Source organism: Sander vitreus, chromosome 19 (assembly GCF_031162955.1).
Source record: "Sander vitreus isolate 19-12246 chromosome 19, sanVit1, whole genome shotgun sequence".
NCBI classification, from domain to species: Eukaryota; Metazoa; Chordata; class Actinopteri; order Perciformes; family Percidae; genus Sander; species Sander vitreus.
Window position 1 is genome coordinate 2,912,995 of NC_135873.1, and position 20,697 is coordinate 2,933,691.

The 20,697-nt window shown below is 41.5% G+C and overlaps 1 protein-coding gene across 3 annotated transcripts in view; it reads left to right on the forward strand.

The window, feature by feature from the left end:
* Positions 1–20,006, forward strand: part of clcn5b (chloride channel, voltage-sensitive 5b) — a 33,740-nt gene extending 13,734 nt beyond the window's left edge. For all 3 annotated transcript variants that reach the window (XM_078276347.1, XM_078276345.1, XM_078276348.1), the window contains 15 exons: positions 84–253; positions 760–859; positions 1,719–1,906; positions 2,534–2,656; positions 3,633–3,839; positions 4,467–4,547; positions 5,142–5,376; positions 5,652–5,827; positions 6,124–6,264; positions 6,687–6,873; positions 10,067–10,209; positions 10,853–11,002; positions 11,544–11,649; positions 12,840–13,056; positions 16,820–20,006. In XM_078276347.1, the coding sequence (XP_078132473.1) occupies positions 84–253; positions 760–859; positions 1,719–1,906; positions 2,534–2,656; positions 3,633–3,839; positions 4,467–4,547; positions 5,142–5,376; positions 5,652–5,827; positions 6,124–6,264; positions 6,687–6,873; positions 10,067–10,209; positions 10,853–11,002; positions 11,544–11,649; positions 12,840–13,056; positions 16,820–16,910 (2,315 nt within the window). In that variant the 3' untranslated portion in view covers positions 16,911–20,006. The remainder of the gene's footprint in view (positions 1–83; positions 254–759; positions 860–1,718; positions 1,907–2,533; positions 2,657–3,632; positions 3,840–4,466; positions 4,548–5,141; positions 5,377–5,651; positions 5,828–6,123; positions 6,265–6,686; positions 6,874–10,066; positions 10,210–10,852; positions 11,003–11,543; positions 11,650–12,839; positions 13,057–16,819) is intronic.
* The last annotated feature ends 691 nt before the right edge of the window (positions 20,007–20,697 follow it).

Genomic DNA, 20,697 nt, shown 5'->3' on the forward strand with positions numbered 1-20,697 from the left:
GGCTGGCGTTTGGGTGTGAGGATGTTAATGTGCCTCTCTCTCTCTCTTCCCCGTTTTTCTCGCTCCCTGTCCCTCCCTCCCAGGAGGTTATGAGGAGCGCAGCAGCAGCAGATCAGCCGGTATGAACGGTAACGGCCCCAGTAAATTTGTGGACCCCCTGGAGGACCCGCTGCCCGGGGTGGGCACCTACGAAGACTTCAACACCATCGACTGGGTCAGAGAGAAGACCAAGGACCGCGACAGACACCGTGAGGTACGAAGAATAGCGCTGTGTGTTTTTTAAGGATGGGAAAGAGTGTAAAAACCTTAACCAGATCATTGTTATTCGGTACGGTTTACTTCACTGTCATACCTGTAACAAGAATGCTCTCTAGGTATCCGTTTAAGACAAGACAACCACCATGTCTAACATCTTTCTCTTCACGCTCTCCTTAGAGTTTATATTTATAGCTCTACAGATTCACACCTAGAAACTGGAGACTTGAGGTTATGCAGTTTGCTCATGATAGTAGCTGGTTTTTCTATGTTAATAGAACACGGCCAAGAGTTTAAATAACCAAAAAAAACTGTCAAATGTTGAAGAAACTGTACAAACTAAAAGTACATGACTTATGTTCTAGCACTGCAGCAGTAACATAACTGTAAAGTATCCCTGATACCCTATGTAATGTAATATACTCTAGGATATGAAACTAAATAATATAATGATGATGGTAATCACTCTCTAATATTGATCTTCTCATCTCCGCATGCATCCAGATCACCAATAAGAGCAAACTGTCGACTGTGGCTCTGCTGCACAGCATCAGCGATGCCTTCTCTGGATGGCTGCTCATGCTTCTAGTGGGACTCATGTCAGGTAGTGGCCCTATATTTCTTTAAGCTGTGGTCTGGACTCATTCTGTTTAATGCATGTGACTTGGCTTGAGTGAAGCCTGTCCTTCATTCTGACAAACTGGGAAATTGTTTCTAGAAAAACACTGTTGACTACAATGTTGTAAAAATATTTTGTAAAGGTCCCATATGATGCTCATTTTCAGGTTCATACTTGTATTTTTCAGTTCCTACTAGAACATGTTTACTTGCTTTATTGTTTAGAAAAACATGATTTTTCATGATTTGCCTGTCTCTTGAAGTCCCCCTCCCGAAAAGCCCAGTGTGCTCTGATTGGTCAGTGTTTCTGGGTCTTCTTCATCTGCGCGCTCTGAGTTTAGTACAGGCATTATGCATTTCTCTGTGGATTGAGCGTTTTGATATTTCAACAGTATTTTTTTTTTTTTTTTTTACAATATGGGACCTTGAATGCTGCAACTAACTGCACAGCTAGATATATCTAATCCTGTAGATAGTAATCTTTCTGAACACAAAACCGTTCCTCTTGTTTCTGTGCTGCCTGTGCTTTAGCTGAAAGTTAATTCCCATGTGGTGACAGGCAGCAGGTGCATAGTGACAAAATAACACTGAAAAATAGGCAGCAGGGTGACATACTTCTAAAGAAAAAGAATATTTATTATGTTGGCAAGCCAAAAAGTTAAGTTTAGACCCAGAACACAAGGATGAATGTGACAATTGATGATAGATGTTGGCTCGGTCCATGTCACCACAGCTTCAACCACAGAGGCAGAACTATAAAGTTAGCTTCTGTGTTTTGGATGGAGTGGAAACATGCTCAGCACAAATATTTCTCCTTGTCTCAAACGCATCCTTCTCTCTCCCAGGTGCTTTAGCCGGCGGCATCGACATTGCAGCCCACTGGCTGACTGACATGAAGGAAGGGGTTTGTCTCATCGGCTTCTGGTTCAACCACGAGCACTGCTGCTGGACGTCCAACGAGACGACGTTTAAGGAGAGGGACCAGTGTCCACAGTGGCAGAGCTGGGCTGAGCTCATGATGGGGACATCGGAGGTAGGGGGACATTACAAAACCAATTGAATCCAGAGTGAAAATTGTGTTCTGCACACTTAGAGCCATGAAATGTACATATTGTAGCCAAGCTTTCTCAAGCATATGTTTGCAGAAGGAAAGTTGGGCTAATAAATGCAAATGTCTTGAATGAAGTATGAAAACGAAATGAATTCCATGTCATGATCCAGAGACTGCCTATTTTATTATATCTTACTATTAAGTGGTTGAAGAGAGTTTTTGCTTATACATGAGCGCTCTCTTCACAGTCTAGCAAGAGTTCATGTACAGTCATTGTCTCTCTAGTTGTAATGGTGTTCCATCTACTGGTTGTAGGCTGTCATGACACAATATAACACCACCGCTAAGTGCCAGTATGCCTAATGAATGAAATACAGCTTTTATCTTTCTTTTTGTAATGACAAGGGGTTTAAGAAATCATGCGTCTACTTATTTATAGATAAGTAGACACATTTTTATATATCTGTATCAGTGTATACAGATGTACCAGTCCCACCCGGCAGTGGCAGACTGCCGCCCGTAGTGTGTCCTGAGATAACTCCTGTTGTGATTTTGAAACTATAAATTGAATTGAATTTAACATGCGTGTGTCTTTGTGTGTCCCTGCAGGGTCCGTTTGCCTACATAATGAACTACCTGATGTACATCTTCTGGGCTTTACTTTTCGCTTTCCTGGCGGTCACGCTGGTCAGGGCCTTCGCTCCATATGCATGTGGCTCAGGAATACCAGAGGTAAAACTGCATTCAGGATGATAATGTATTTAAAAAGCAGCATCAATTTGTGGAGTGCCTCATTTGACATATGAATCAGGCTTTAGACCATTTCCTGTGCATAAACAATGTTTTTCACTTTCTTAATTTTTCTCCTCATTTAATTCTTCATTGTTTGCTTTATTTTTCTATTGTTTGTTCAGGGACAGGATTTTAATGGGATGATGATGAAGCTGCAAGAATAAACAATTTGAGATGTGATAGCTCAGTTGTATGCAATTTATTTTTCTATTAATAAACATTTGTACACGAGTCCTACTACTTGTCTGTTCCTCCATTTCACTTTTTCCTTACAGCATCTAATCACTTTGATTTGTTTACACCCAAACTGAAACGATATGAAAGGGCAAATGACCTGCAGTGGATACTAAACCTAAAAGCCAGACTGCTCTCCCTCCATCCTCTTCGCTCTCCACCAGTGTTTACTTTTTCTTCGTATCTGTTCTTTCACGCTTTATTTCTAAGGAAGTGGAGATTTGCTTACACGCACTGGAAATACAAGTGGAAAACTCAACTGAGCACAAACATATCCAAACTGATTCACTCATTTCATATATACAGAACAAGACACACAAACACAACTCTCTCCTGCATGTATAAACTCTAAACCTCTCTTCCACTCCTGCCTTTAAACAAAGACCATCCTTAATTTCATGGATTCCTTTTTCTCGTCTCTGAAAAGGTCAGAGAGCGGTCGACAGGCCCACGCACACCAGATGAACTGCTCATCTGAAAGAAAAATATCCACAACGCAAACTCCGCTTTCTCTCCTTCCCTTTCCATCACAGTTTACTTTCTCTTGGATATGCGCTCACACGCGCATATGTAAACGGATCCCAACCTAACCTAAACCCACACATAATCACAGACTTATCCTGATTCTCTACACACACAAACTAATCCATGCAAACACACTTTTTCTCTCCGTCTCTCTCAGATTAAAACCATCCTGAGTGGGTTCATCATCCGTGGCTACCTGGGGAAGTGGACCCTGATCATCAAGACCATCACCCTGGTTTTAGCCGTCTCGTCTGGGCTCAGCTTAGGGAAGGAGGGCCCTCTGGTACACGTGGCCTGCTGCTGCGCTAATATATTGTGTCATCTGTTCACCAAGTACCGCAAGAATGAGGCCAAGCGGCGAGAGGTAGGCTCTGAGGCAGTTTGGGTGAGGTGAATAATGAGGGGGGTTGTATTGCTAGTTTAGGATTCAGTGTCCTAGTTTTGGTGAATGCAGCAGGAAAAATGGACTCCTGTTGTTTTGGTAGTCTCCCTTAAAGGAAAGTGTTGAAAAAAGCTCTTTGTGGTTACAAATTCTGCAGCTGTTAGCGGTTAATTTGTTGTTTACTTTCATACAACAGAGTTAATAGATGACAGGCTGCTTCTTGTCTTTGAATATATTACCCTAAAAACTAGAAAACACAGTAGCTAAAGAGAGAAATGTCTTATTTTAATAAATGTTTTTTTTACGTATGCTAAAACTTTACATATCACAAGAATAGCTTAAAATCGCTGCTTTGGTGCACTGTTTGTTTTTGGCCTTTATCACAGAACCATTGGGAGCTCCTGGTTTTGATCAGCCTATTGAGAGACGGCTGTTGTCTTATAAATGGCCTGCACCAGATAACATCTGTTCCCTCAACAAAAAGAAGAACGCACAGTTCCTTTGATTGTTGGTTGATTTCTTTCTTTTTTTTTTTTTTCTTTTCTTTTCTTCTTGTTTAACGTCTCAGTTGTACTGCAATACAGATTGGTTTTATTTTCATGCTTGTAGGTGTTGTCGGCAGCAGCAGCAGTAGGTGTGTCTGTGGCCTTCGGTGCTCCCATAGGAGGAGTCCTGTTCAGCCTGGAGGAGGTAAGTACAGTTATTTATTGATTTCTTTGCCGCTGATTAGCCCATCAACATCATCAACCCAATCATTTGTCTGATAATCCCCCCTCAGACAACATCAGGGGATAATCTGATACGACATGAGACTTAAAATCCACCACAATTATATCACATAGTCTTGAGGAAAAATTGATTTCATTACAGTGAATAACGCAAAGCAGGATCAAAGAGTCTGATTTTCTTGCGTTTTCTGCATCAGAACAACACTGCAATTGCCAGTTGCTTTATTAGCAATGGATAACAAAACTGATCTGAATTGTTTTTTTTCCCCCCACTTGTTTAATTTTCACGTGACTCTATGCTGAAAACTGCACAGCACTGGCACCGTACTGGGGCACAATAAATCATGAACAGGTGTTTGCATTGATAGTTTGGAGAATGTGTCTCAGCAGCTTTAATCCATCTTGAGCAAAACACCCTGAGGAGTTTTTGGATGACAATATACGAAGGGCACTTTCACCCACTGAGTGCTGCTTCTCAAAGCTCAAGGATAATGCAATAATGTATCTCTTCTGTTAGTTCAAAGATCTCTTTTCTCTGTCTCTGTTTCCCCTTCAGGTGAGTTATTATTTCCCTCTGAAGACCCTTTGGCGTTCGTTCTTTGCCGCCCTCGTAGCAGCCTTCACTCTGCGCTCCATCAATCCGTTTGGAAACAGCCGCCTTGTGCTGTTCTACGTGGAGTTTCATGCCCCGTGGCACATGTTGGAGCTGGCCCCCTTCATCCTGCTGGGAATATTCGGAGGCCTCTGGGGGGCGCTGTTCATCAGGGCCAACATCGCCTGGTGCAGGAGACGTGAGTGGTGAAGTTGAATGTGTGTGCCTTAAACAGATGTACACACAATCTTATTTATTTAAATAAGATTGTGTGTACCAAGTCACCCAGTAGAGCGTGTGCCCCATGTAGGCTCAGTCCTTGCCAGCGGCCTGGGTTTGAGTCCGACCCGGGGGGCCCTTTGCTGCATGTCATCCTGTCATCCCCCCTCTCTCTTCCCCGTTTCTTGTCTCTCTTCAGCTGTTCTAAATAAAGGAAAAAACCTATTCATTACTCCGTTTCTGTGTCTCTAACAGGTAAAACTACTCGTTTGGGTCACTACCCTGTCATTGAGGTGCTTGTGGTCACAGCTTTGACCGCCGTGGTCGCCTACCCAAACAGCTACACCAGGATGAGTGGAGCCGAGCTCATCTCTGAGCTGTTCAACGACTGCTCGCTGCTTGATTCCTCTCAGCTCTGTGGCTACAAACCGGTGTGTGTGTGTGTGTGTGTGTGTGTGTGTGTGGGTGGGTTGAATCTGTGTTTGTGTTGGGGAAAGGAGTAGATTGTTTGGAGAGATAGTAAGTCAACAAGATTTTCTGGTTTGTCATTTCAAAGTGGAGATTGGGTCATATTATAGATAATAACCTAAATCCCTGAAACTACGGTTTTATTTACCCTTTTAAGTAAGTTGTTTTTTGTTTTTCTGTCCGACTCCCTTCTATTTCTTCAATATCTTATCTCTGTTTATCTTTCTCTGCTACTGTTTTTCCCACACACTCATTCCAGCCAACCAACACATCCGAAACTGGTGTAGGTAACAGCCTCGCTGACCGGCCGGCAGGAGAAGGCCTGTACACCGCTCTGTGGCAGTTGTCCCTGGCCTTAGTCTTCAAGATAATGGTCACTGTGATTACCTTCGGCATGAAGGTTGGTCCGGACACACAAACGTGATACAAACATTGAAATCCACTCCTGCACAGTCACTCTTGTGCATACTTATCATGAACACTGATCTTTGAATAGTGTCACCTGTTAAAGTGTCACCACTCTCCTTTGAACTCCTGTTTTTTTTTGTTAATGCACCGTTCTCTGTGAACTCTGCGTAACATAGCATGTGAAAATGTGCCAGCTGTCTTCAATACGTCTGGAACCAGATTTTGAATCATAGCAACATGACTCACAATCATGTGGCTAACTGGGAGGATCAAGTAGTTGGTAGTAAAAAAAAAAAAAAAAGTAATGGCTGTGTGGTTTACATTTTAATTAACAAAGATTGTTTGTATTACAGAGGCTTTAAACTAAGACATGGTGTACTTTGTAACGTTGTTTTCTCTTCTTTGTTCACCCAGGTTCCCTCTGGTCTCTTCATCCCCAGTATGGCAGTTGGAGCCATCGCCGGCAGACTGCTGGGTGTCGGCATGGAGCAGCTGGCCTACTATCACCACGACTGGTTTCTCTTTAAAGGGTGGTGCTCGCCAGGAGCAGACTGCATCACTCCGGGCCTCTACGCTATGGTCGGAGCCGCTGCATGTTTAGGTGAGACGTGTGTGGCAGGGAGCACTTGGGTTGTGGCTTGATTTGTTCAAAAGAGGGTACCATAAACATTGATCGTGAGTGTGGGTAAAAATGCACCGTTAGATCAACAGACAGATCTGTGTGATACTATTTGTCTAACTGTCGAGGTGAAGACGAAAGCCTACACATCTTCCGTCGCAGGCTAAAAAAAACCTCTCTTCCAACTGCACCTTGGATGATTAAAAAACAAAAACAAAAAAAATATATAATATGGCTCTTTGTAGTTTGGCTTATTTAAAGCTAATGTACGTGCACTGTTCTTGCTGTCTGGAGTTTGTACCTTCAAGGTTGAAAGCACTTAATTGGAAGTCGCTTTGGATAAAAGCGTCAGCTAAATGACATGTAATGTAAAAAAGACAGAGCCCAGGCTGAAGGTGAAGTGACCGAAAAAATCAGATCACCCCCCCCTCCGGACAGCGACAGCGACAGGGGCAGGGTGAGGAGCTCAGATATCCAGAAGCAGCCTGGAATAGATCAAGGAAGCAGGCAGTTAATTGGCCATTTGATTTGGATGCTCGCCTTCCTATAGTGGTATTCTGAGCAACTGGTAACATGTCAGAGATTAGATGATTTGATGTGGGAATGTCTTGCGGCGCCCAGAGAGCAGCTGGATGTGGGTGGGGAGAAGGAAGTCTGGACTTTTTTTTTTTTTTTTTCTCCCCCCCCACTGCAAACCAGACCCAAATAAGTGGTGTACTACATGATGGATGGACTGAGGGAGACTTTACAGGGGGTTTTGAGTCCCTTAAGTCTTATTAGTTGCAAGTATTTTATAAATATTGGGTTTCGTTTGACTTTTTTCCACTTCAAAAAGGTTTTAGAAAATATTATTGTTTTTTATAGACTGAAATGTCTTCATAAGATGATAATTTGCACACTAACAATAATTTCAGCTATTTATTATTCAGTCTGTCAGTTTTTGAATTCTAATTAAATCAGTTAAGTTTTTTTGGAAAAAAGTGACTGTTTGGCCTCCACAGACTGTGGAGTTATTCCATCAGCTCACATAGGAAACTAATATACACATTATTATAAAGGCTGTGGTTAAAATAAGTACGGCAACATGCCAATCCAAACAGTTTTCTCATATTAACTGTTGCTGTTTCACATTATGTACAGTGAATTCCAGGAGTGTTAATGGATAATGAGAATTAACCTTTCTACCTTCTAGTTCCTTTGTCAAAGCCTAAGTGAACAAAGAAAACCGATAGCTGGTGTGCTTCGTCGCACACAGGAAACATTTTGTATAAAAAACAGATTGGTACTAAATTCTTACCAAGAGGAGAGGGTTTCAGGGTAACGGGCCAGATCTGTCATCTAGCAGATCTGGGACAACGTTTCTTTGTTTCTGAACTATGTACCAATACATTTGTGTGACTAATGTCAGTACATTCTGTACTTAAAGATAGCTCTTGTAAAGTAGCATTTAATGCAAGTGACCAAGAATCACTTCCAGCAATGATCTCCTCTAACTTCAAAGTCGATTGATCTTATTCTCTTTACTACACTATAATTTGTCTCTCTGTTTGTAATGTCCTCGTACAGTAAGTGCTTTCAAAAAGGCTATCAAAGTAAAGCAGCATTTACCCAGAGGCCGTGTGCATCCTTAACTACTGAAATACAAATGTGCTGTTTTATAACTCTTGTCCTTAACCCTCTGAGACCCACGTAGACCCATTTCTGTCCTTTTTTTTTGGGGAGGGACAGGGGATCTTTAGGGGGAGGTAGTAGGTCAACAGTTTAAGCCACATATACGTGCGTATACATAATCTGAAAGATGCAGCTCAGCTCTGTGTGTCAAGTCTTTCTACTCCTAAAGCTGTAATAAAGATTGTTTTGGTTAGGCGCCTATTCAGTTTTGAAAGTTTAGTGTATAGTTTATTTATATAGCACATTTTAGCAAGAAGTAAAGTAAAGCAATTCTGCTTTACATACAACAGGAAATAAAGACAAGCAACAATAGAATAAGACGGGTATAAAATACAAGTTGCAGTGTAAGAAATGAACAATTACTTAATTTAATAGAAGGCAGCGTCAAACAGAACTGGGAGTTTCAGCGGTTCTGCAGTTTTCTGGGAGTTTGTTCCAGTCACGTTAAAACAATAAAAAATAGTCTCACTAAAATAAAATGGCTTCTATGGGGACTAACATCATTGAACATGAATACAGTTGGTCTCATTTAGTCATACCCAATTCTAAGACTGAATATTTCGGCATACTGGCATCCATGAAGAAATACTGTACACCATTTTAGAATAGGCAAAAATAACACATTTATACTGCATGAGAAAAACTGCATAGTTTTTGCAAAAGACTACATGGGGTTATATAAAGTGGGTGTGTCTGTAAAGTGCAGACTCTGGGATACCCATAGAACCCATTTTCATTCAGATATCTGGAGGTGAGAGGTCAAGGGAAGAGACCCCTTTGAAAATGCCAGTCTTTTCCTCGCCAACATTTAGCCTAACTTAACTTTGGAGCATTATTTAGCCCCCTTCCCAAAATGCTAGCATGACTTAGGCTTTCTAATTCCATATGATACCAGCCACCCCGCTACAGCCTCTTAAAGACAGTAATGTCGTCCAGGAGCGCTGATGCTCCCGCGGGTCTCAGAGGCCAGACCGCATTTCGTGCCATCCTCCGCCGCTCGGAGCGCTGGCGCCACTGAGGGAAGTCAATCACCATTCATCTAAACACACTGCCCACACAAAGATGCCACACAGCTGGTTTAAAAAGCAGCAAAGTATCCCTTTAAGCTAGTTGTTTAGAGGAAGGAGGCCACAGAAGAAACAACGAAGCTAAATGGTTATAATTGGATTCAGAGTGGAACCACAGACCTAAACTCCCAACATCTCCATATGAAGAGGGGAAATTAAGAGCTCAAACTTATAGATAATGAAATGTCAAAATGCATTAATGTGTCACTACATGTTGTTGCAGCTGTCTCTTCCATCCAGACAGCCGGATGGCATTTTCTGACTCTAGTATTTACTCTTTGTGTGTATCAACAGTATGCACCCTTATCATACTGTAGATATATTGTTGTTAATGTAAAGTTTAAATGAATCAGACAGTGATTCATTCCACAGAACTTACTGTGAGTCACCTGCAGACGCCTTGCTCGAGAGTATTTCTAACATTTTGCTTCCTCCAGGTGGAGTGACTCGTATGACGGTGTCACTGGTAGTCATCATGTTTGAGCTGACCGGCGGTCTGGAGTACATCGTCCCCCTCATGGCAGCGACCATGACCAGCAAATGGGTGGCAGATGCTTTCGGAAGAGAGGGAATCTATGAGGTGTGTGTGTGTGTGTGCGTGTGTGAGATGTGGTTGTGGTTGTTATGTATGCATGTCATGCATGCAACAGACTTTGAGTTTTTTTTTTTGTCCATAAAAGTGCCAAAACGATCTCCTCTGGCTCTTTTGTCCTTACTCCTTTCTGACCCTTCCAGTTTCAAGTAAATTGATGGACAAATGTCCACACAGCAGTTTAAAAGGAGACTGAATGTGATTTAGAGCCTAATGTTCAATCAGAATTACAACACAGCTATCAATGTGCGGAATATTGAAGTTTAACATCGAGATTATATCGACATCCATATATGAGGCTAGATATAGTCTTAAATTAAAATGTTGTCTTTTCCTGGTTTTTATAGCTGCATTACAGTAAAGTGATGTACTTTTCTGAACTTACCAGAATGTTCTCGCTGTTCTGTTACTTGCCTTTATTCATTTAGTCATTATATCCACATTATTGATTATTTATCTAAAATCTCATTGTGTAAAGTTTTTGTGAAAGCACCAAAAGTTTACCCTACAGTATCGACATCGATGTATTTGGCCAAACATATCGTGATATTTGATGTCCTCCGTATCGCCCAGCTCTAGATTTAAGAGGTCAAGGTTTTAAGTTTGGTACTTACTCCTCAATGTTCTGCAGGCTCACATCCGGCTGAATGGATACCCATTCCTGGAGCCTAAAGAGGAGTTTGAGCACAGCAGCCTGACTGTGGACGTGATGAGGCCCAGAAGGTCGGACCCTGCGCTGGCTGTGCTCACACAGGAGGGCATGACTGTAGAGGAGGTGGAGGTAATGGACACATGCGCACAGTTTATCATAACACACTGGAATGCAGAGCAGAAAAAAAATCCACAGTGATATGAAACGCACATGTGGTATATTAAAGCAAAACGTGTATACTGTAGGTCTGGATACCGATAAGTACATGTGAGAAACCAAAACTGTGCTATCTGCATTTACTTTAATAAGTGAGCAATGTCAGTTATAAATGTGTGTGTGTGTATATATATATATATATATATATATATATATATATATATATATATATATATATATATATATATATATATATATATATATATATATATATATATATATATATCATTTATATATATATCATTTATATATATATCATTTTTATATATATATATAGCATTTATATGTGTGGGTAGTATTTATTACATTATTTATTATTAGACTTCTAAAACTGTCAAAAAAAAAAAAAAATTATACAAAGTCTAAAGTATTTGGTCTCTTTCCTCAGGACTTGTGGATTTATAGTATGATGTACCATATTGCATATAACCTATACGGTGTTATTTGTCCCCAGGCCTTGGTGGAAAGCACTCGCTACAGTGGCTTCCCTGTGGTCGTCTCCCAGGAGTCCCAGAGGCTGGTGGGATTTGTATTCAGAAGAGACCTGCTCATATCAATAGGTCAGAACTGTGTGTGTGTATACATAGAAATATACCTGCTGTCCGGCTTAAAACATATAAGGATAAAGTTGTATCGCTAATCTATATAACATTATATCATCCTGTGTATGAGTTGAAATGACACCTTAAAGGACAATTCCGGCGCAAAACAAACCTAGGGGTTAATAACAGATGTGTACCCACTCTGTCGTTCTATGGGACATGTTTTCATGCTAATCGAATGTGTTTGTAGCTTGAAACAAGCTAGCGCGGACCGCTGATTAGCTTACAACACTAGTATTTGGGGCACAGGGAAAGCACAAATCGCTATTTGTACCACTAAAAAGGCTCAAAATATCACCACACTTCAACGGTAGCATAATGTGGGTCCTAAATGTTAACCGAAGCATTGGGAACAGTGTAAATGTACAGACAGTTTATTAAAAAGATAGTTTAGAAAGACAGTAGCTCCCAAGACAGCGGCCGCCTGTATACGAGAACGCGTCTTTATAATCTATCTTTTTAATAAACTGTCTGTACACTTACAATGTTCTCAATGCTTCGGTTAACATTTAGGGACCCTCATTATGCTACTGTTGAAGTGTGGTGATATTTTGAGCCTTTTTAGTGGTACAAAATAGCGATTTGTTTTTACTTTCCCTGTGCCTTGAATACTAGCGTAATACGCTAACCAGCGGTCCGCACTAGCTTCTTTCAAGCTACAAAACACATTCGATTAGCATGAAAACATGTCCCAGAGAGCGATCGAGTGGATACACATCTGTATGTAGGTTCGTTTTGCGCTGGAATTGTCTTTTTAAAGTGGCAATATTTAACTTTCAGTTTGTGGTGATTCTAGCGGCCGCTTTGGACAATGGTGGTAGTAACACTGGTTTTTTCGGTGTTGCAAAGAAATCTGTGACCCATCAGAATGTGTTACTGTAGTGCCGTCTACCTGCCGCAAATCATTCTTTGACTTCACAGGAAAAATCAAACCTGTGCAGATGCCTTACTAAAAACTATATAAAAATAGTGTTCCTTTTACCGTTAGTCGTTTGCTGTTACAGGTCATTAAAGATCATTGTATAAAAAATGACAGAGCTTCAGAAAACTGTAAACGTTACATATAGTCACTTTAACAAAAAACTAAATAATGTGACGTGCTTACTTACTTTTAAATAATTATACAAGTTAACCACCACTCCTTTCAGACAACGCCCGAAAGCGCCAGGAGGGCGTCGTCGGCGCTTCCCAGGTGGTCTTCACTGAGCACGCTCCGGCTCACGCCGCTGACGCTCCACCGCCACTCCGCCTCAGAGGCATCATGGATCTGAGCCCCTTCACGGTCACAGACCATACACCTATGGACATCACTGTGGATATTTTCAGGAAGCTGGGGCTACGCCAGTGTCTGGTTACACATAACGGGTGAGAACAAACATGCGCAGCGAGTAGGGCTTGATTTATTTTTACCGCTTTATCATTGTCAGGGTAGAAAATCCCCTCTGTGATCACGTCACATTAAAGACAAGACAAGAAAGGTAGAAGGCACTAATAGACGGGAGGAACAGATGGACGAATACATAAACTGAGCACTCTCCCACGCCTGTAGACATTAAAGTGAGACATCTTCGGGAAATTGTGCGTGTGGAGGGATTGAAGGAGTGACAGGTGGATGTGTAGGAGGGCTGCGGGTCGTTGTCATGTCATGCATTAAAGGAACAGCAAGGAGGCACAGGAAGTAGGGAGGAAGACATAGATGGTTAATGGAGGGGAGGGGCAGTGAGAGATAGCACAGAACACTCTTCAGGTGCATTTACCCAAATCTCTTCACCGCCACTGACCTCATCACCATGAACTTCGCCGAGGAGCCCCCTTTCAGATGTGGTATCCGTAACATCTGTTGATTTAACGGAAAACATCCATGGTGACGCCAGTGGCAAAGCTTTGATGATATTTGACATCCTATATATTTTTTAAATTCATGTAGCTCGTAAAAAAAATCTATCTTCAGAGTCAAATCTGCTACTTCAAAGTGATCTCTGTGTTGAGGCAGGATTTATGGACTGTTTGGGGAGCCCCTGTGGAGGACGAGTGAATGTTCTGCTTCTTGCTGTAAGCATCTGTTAAAGGAAGAAAATGGAGTTAGAAAAACAGTAAAACAGGAGTGAAAGGTGTGTTTATCATGTAGACATTTCTATTGGGGATGCTTTAGGGGTTTAGCTGTCATGTCTAAAGTGATCAAATTTTTTTTGGTCCCAGAGCAAAGGTGGCGTTTTGAGATGTCTTATTTTGTCACACCAACAGTCCAAACCCCAAAGATATTTATTGTACAATGATACAAGGCAAACTGAAGCGGGAAATCTTCACATTTGAGTCAAATATTAGTCATTTTTGCTTGAAAAATAACTTCATTGATTGATTGATTATCAAACTTGCTGCAAATGAATTTCCACTCAGGTTGTATGTTCATCTGATGCATAAACGGCAGTAAATACACAAATACCTGCACAGCCGGGATATAGGGCTGTGTACTTTGATAGAACCTAAGACTGACTCTGCTGTGTTCAGTTATTTGACAACGGAGTTTAACCTCTCAAACATATACATAAGTACATACACATACTTTGTTTGAAATCTTCTCCAACTACAAAACCAACCAAACATTTCACACGCGATGCTGTTTGTCTGTCAGACTTCTGTCTCTGTGATGACTAAGGGACAATGTTGATCTGGAGAATTCCATTCAGACAGAACAGAACAGAAGATACTCCCAGTGAGAATAAACTTAATCAGTGTTTCACTCCTAATCCTCATGCCTCTCGTGCACACACACACACACACACATGCACTGTATTTGCACTGTATTTATTTTCCAGCAGGAGTTAAACCCCTCAGCTCCTTCAGTTAGTTGTTGAGCTTTAAGTCTTGGTCGAGCTACCTTGTGTCTTTTTAGTCTTAGGGCCCTTTCACACCTACCTAGTTTGGTCCGGACTTTCGGACTTTTCCGGAACCAAACAGCCAATCCTTGATCCGATGAAAAGAGGGGGGTCTCAGTCCAGATCAAAGTAGTAAGGAAGCTCCTTAAAGGAATAGCACAGTGCGTAGCGAGTGTGTGGTCAAGAGAGAGAGAGTGACGGTGCATGAGCTCAGAGCAGACAGCTGTTGGCGATCGGAACAGAGAGGAAATTAACAGTGAAGTTGTCAAGTTGTAGTAAATGTACAGGGTAGGTTTCAGTTTGTCTGTTAATAAATACTGCAGCTCCTCCAGACCCATGTAAAGTTCCCGTATCCTGCTTCTCAACTACTGGGTACAGTCAAAGGGGTCAGCCCAGTTGGAGAAAACTCAAATTATTTTGCAAGAGGACGATAGAGAGGGATACGCGAGGGTGGGAGAGCATGTCTCCAAACCAAGAAAATCTGTTGCAGAAAATGGGTAATAATCTTGATCGGTTGAATATTGGCAAAGTATGCCTTTAACGTGTTGAATCAGTGGAGTGAGATTGCATCTGCTGCCAGTTGGAGCAGATTTTTAAAGTTTACCAGTGCAGCTTTAAAGTGTGCGTATCCTCGAGATGAAGGGCCTGATCAACTTTAATTCAAACCAAATCACCAAAACCGCTGTCAACAAAAACCTCACTAGTTCCCCTCAGTTTGGCTCTACATCTTTTCTTCTCAGGCATTTGGCTACTGATGTCCACCAGAACATCTCACTACGAATTGGCAATTTTTATGTTCACTCACTGCCTGGCCCATGGGCAGCTGTTGAAAGGCTGTTGACAGGCACAATGACTCTGGATGAATCTTGCACATATTTTTTCTTTAGATGGGCTGCTTGTTGGCCAACAATAGAAGGCTCAATTATACCAGAGTGGATCCACGTGTGACAGGAAATGGGACATTTTATATGGGATCAAAAGGAGGCACAGAGAAGAGGGCAGTGAAGGGAAGGCTTGGGCTTCATGCGAGAGGGCAGGATGAACTGAATATGGCTAAAGAGACAGTGATATACTCTTGTTGATAAGGCAGGATTTGTGTTTTCAGGCGAGGTTTTAGAGCAAGCTTATCACTCATTGTCTGGGAATGAAGATAGTCTGACACACTCATAAAAAAAAGACCTTGAGGCGGTGTGAAGTGCAGAGTGTGATCACTGCGGCCGTTTTGTGAGATGGATACCGTTAATTTCAGGACTCTGACTGACAACTATGGTATGTTCCCAGAAAAAGTTAGTATCTTTAGTTCAAGGTTGCCTCATTGGCAGGAGGCATATCTGGCTTCAAAATAGTCCGAGCCTGGGTTTGTTTCTTTTCTTTTGTCAGCTTAAATTAACTTACAATTTATTAAGAAAATAAAATAATTTTGTTTTAAGAGCTTTCTAATACATCATCATTATGACAGAAATGCAAAAACAGGAGGAATTGTGTTTTCGGGTTTTCCGTCCGTACACCTGTCCCATTCTTGTGATTGCGATATGTCAGGACACCCTGGAGGGAATTTCTTCCAATTTGGCTCAAAAGTGACACAGTCTCTCTTTAAGGCAGCATTCCTTCCTCCCACATCTTTTGTGTTGTTTTATGTTGCCGCATTTATTTCCTTAATATCTCTGTCCACAAATGATTTCTCTCTGCGTGAGGCCATGTTGAACCATAAGCTGCCCACGCTGTCGTTGTTTTGAAGTGGAATGAAATCCATTAACTGGAGAGGGACTAGATTTAATATGCTCTTTAATGTTTAATTTCTTATACTGCGCTGTAACTTTTATTCTCTTATTTGATCTGTTTTTAAATTTTTGTATCGTTTTTATGTAAAACACTTTGAATTGCCATGTTGCTGAAATGCGCTATACAAATATAAAGCTGCCTTGCCTTCATTTAACATAATTTAGCTTTGGCTCTTGTTGCTTAGTGTCCCGAGTGTGAACCTGAACAAAATTTTAAACGGCTTTAGTGTGATCAGGGACTTTGCGTTTCCCCCGTCTGATCTCCTGCTGCGTGCCAGTATCCCTCTGAGACTGTAATAAAACTGAGCCGAGCCACAATGTTAAGACGGAAGGCCAGACCTCCACTGTGTGTCTCTGCTTTCTGTCAATTCTTTTGACTTTCCATGACGAAGCAGACAAAGTATGATATGAAGTAATCTGCTTTTTCCATGACTTTTTTTTTTTTGTTTTCTTTTCTCTCTTCGTCACCAGGAGGCTGCTGGGAATCATCACTAAAAAAGACATACTGAAACACATGGCACAGATCGCCAACAGAGACCCCGACTCCATCCTCTTCAACTGAACCCCTCCGTCCTACCTCCTTATTATCCTTCCACCTCGCCTCTGTAGACCTGGGGAGAAGAAGACACCAGCTTGCACACTTCGGAACGAAATGCACCTTTTTTTTTTTTCTTTTTTTTTTTTAACTCTTTTACATTTAAAGAGTCTGTTCAGAGAAAGCCTAGTAACTCGAGCTCCATTTGCTCAGGCGACTAGAGAACAATGGATCTTTTTTTCTTTCTTTTTTTGTAAGAGGGAGGCGTTTTTGGCTTTGCGAAACAATGACTCATCCTCACTGCTGGCCTCAATTTCATGTTCAACCCAGAAGGATGTTGTACACTAGAGAAATAAGTCAACAGAATAGTTCACATCTGCGCCTTTTTGGCTTTTTTTTCCCATTCCTTCCTTTCTTTCTCTTTTTTTCTTAAAGAAAAAAGTGAGAAATCTTGAGAGCAAAAGTGCCGTCATGCTTCTCTGCAACACCTCAGAGAAAAACATTTAAAAGGAGGTGGGAACAGGTAATCCTCTGCCATATATATTCGCAATAAGAGAGGAGAAATAAAGAGGTTCGGGGAGCTCCGTGCCTGCCCTCCGGCCGTCACAGCGAGCCCAGACAGAGCTCTCTGAGCTGGGCTGATGGACGCTCTGCCCCCCCCCACCCCCCCTTTCTCTTCCCTCCTTCTGTGAGGTTTTCTGTAGCCTCGGGGGCGAAGCACACAGGAGTGTGAGAAGAGGATCTAATACACATTTACACTCCAGAAGGACTCCATGACAGCCTGGGAACTCTCTAGAAATGTCTTTTTGTTGTTGTCATATAGACTCTTGTGATTTGTAATACAGCGTTGGACTCCAGCCTGGGAACTATGCAGTGGTGTCTTCCATACCGACTCTCCCATTGGCAACAGGGCGGTTAATATTCGAATACAAAAAAAAAATCATACGAACATAAAGACAATGCTGCAAAAACCATGTCAAGCCTTATGGAAGGGCGGAGGTGTTTTTCTGTGCTGCTGTGGAAGGGCTAAACAATACAAAAAGAGAGAATCATGACACATGAAATTAATTTATGTAAAATTGTTTGACTAAATTATTTCACTGACTTAAATGTGTCTGTGCTTCTTTGTAACACTTTAAAGGTTGAGCAGGTCAAGTTGTTTTCAGCCTGGTTCTTCGACTCTGTATGCTTTATTTAACCACTGAATTGATTGTCTTTTTTCACTCTGACCCTCTCACCTAGAAACTGCCCTGTACTGCTAGGCCATGTTCTGTACTGGCAACAAGCACTTGGGGAAAAAAACTGTATGTTCATTTGAAATGTTTTGGTTTAATGGCCCAAAACTTTACTGTTTGGATATTAACCTTCACGGGTTACAGTGGGTTTACTTCACACAACTCACTGCTCTCATTGCTGTGTTTTCAGACAATAATTTCCAATGGATGCTACTGTACCTGCCCAGCGCCAAACAACCAACAGAGATAGCAATTAGATGGTAAACAACGTGGAGCCAGTTATTTCCTTTAGTAGTTGTTGACGACCAAAACAGAGCTAAAGGACGCTAAGGAGCGTTAATATTGGATGTACGACTCGAAATGTTGCTACGTGTCAACTGGATGTGTAATTAGCCGAGTGTTTGCTAACAAGTTCATCTTCACAAGAGGATCATTTGTCCATGTTGTGCTTCCAGCGTGTTTCTGCTGCCCCCGAGTTGTCAAAATTGATGAAATTATGTTTAACCTTTCAAGTTTACTAAAAAAGAGAAGTTCCCCACACACTTTACCCCCCTGGCCCAAATGTGGCATCGCAGTTCCTTTTAGATTGTCCTTTGCAAATTGATTAATTCAGTTTGCTGATTTATTATTGCAGTCAGATTCATCTGGCAGATCGTCACCAGGATGATTTAAGGGAGACATTATGCTCACCCTCTGTCTGAAACGCTCCGTTTTAGCACTTCTCTTTAACCCCCCCCCCTCCTGAAAAGCCCAGTCTTGCGAGAAAAATGTGTCGCTCCTTTGCAAAGGTAGTAAGATACTCAGATGGGGGGCGGCATATTCTAATGAGCCTGCATGTGACATAGGAAGGGGAGCCGAATCTAAATGGCTTGATGAATGGTTTGTGGGTTGGTAGGCACTCCAGATACCCAGATGTATGAGCACGAGCACTAAAAATGTCCCCTTTTATGTCTGAAACAATCTTGAGTGATTGACTGTGTTACATTTGATGTCATGAACTCAAATTCCGAGTCTTTTCTCTGTTGTGTCCTGCTTGAACCTGTTATTGCACAGCATGTGCCAATATTTTGTGATGTCTTTATTGATACATCTGTTCTCAGTTGACATGTGTTCCAGGACAAACCCACTATGAATTAGTCTCAGCCTTCATTGTTATTCATTATGTCAAGTTACTGCCAGATGAGATTATTAGATTCAGTTTGCTCCGAACCAGAGTCAATAATGGCCCACACACAGGTACATCCTCAGTCGAAGCACAAAACGGTCATATTCATCAGTACTGCATGTACGTCCTTGATGCAAAAAGTCATTCTCTTCCAAACCAAAGACTTTGTTTGACCAGAAAATGGTTCCTTTTGGCATGATTATCGCTTCCATTTAGAGGATTTTGGCCCAACAGAGGCCTAGGTTGGACAAGAAGGAAAAGGTTAATCTTTTACAGATTAACAGTTTATTCTCCTTCTCATCATGTCTGTTAAGAGATCTGTAGGGGTTCTGTCAGTTTTGAAGAAATAGGGAAGGGGGTTTGGACGCCCCCAAGTAGTCACAAGAAAAAATATCTAAACCGGAAGGGTCAGAAGAAAGAAGGATATTTACTTTTTCAGGCCTCCTTAAAATGAGTCAAATGAAAGATTCTGAGAATCTGAAATCATTCTTTATATTCCAGACGGGTACACAAGTAAACATTTAGTTTTTAAGGGTTCACCAGCACAAACATCTTGGCAACCATGGATGATCCCCACCTGCATCATTTATGACATTTTCATCAGCCTCAGCTGTACTTTGTCTTTACTGGTACAGTAATTATTATTACCTCCGCCAAGGAGGTTTTTGTTTGTTTGTCTTTAATGTCTGTCTATCAGCTTTACTAATAAACAACTGGCCCGATTTTCAGGACACTTGGTGGAAGTGTGTAGCATGGGCCAAGAAAGAACCCATGGAATTTTGGAGTGAGGGGCAGATATATTATTTTATTTATTACTTTGCGAGATAGGGCATGATTTTAGCGAAGGTTCGCGCTCTCGGAGTGCCTTTTTAGTTAGCAAATGTTAAAAAGTAAGATGGTGAACATGGTAAAAACACCTGATAAACCTTAGCATGTTAGCACAATCATGAGCATTTAGTTCAAATCACTGCTGTGTCCAAGTACACTCTCATAGAGCCGCTAGCACGGCTGTTGACAGTAGTCCTGTTATATTTGTGCTATGTATTTTTCCTTATAATGCAGAAGCACAGTACATACTTAGGCTTGAATTTCCCCTTGGGGATCAATAAAGTATCTATCTCTACAGTGAGTCCACATTAAAGTAATGTCCAATTAAGTTTTTCCGTGATTGTTTCTGAAGATATTTTTGTATAGTAGTTTATTTGTATATTAGTAGAAGAGTGTGGACCTTCTGCCACTCCTTTTTACCTTCTTCATGTCTGTGCCCAGGGACCCATTATTTTATATAATAATCTCTTTACGTGCTGCGGAACAAGTACGAGATGACCGCTGTGTGTGTTTGTACTGCAGACCCTCTGGGTTAAAGGTGTTACCAAAGAATTTCTAATAAGGGAAGAAGTTCCACTCTCTCGTT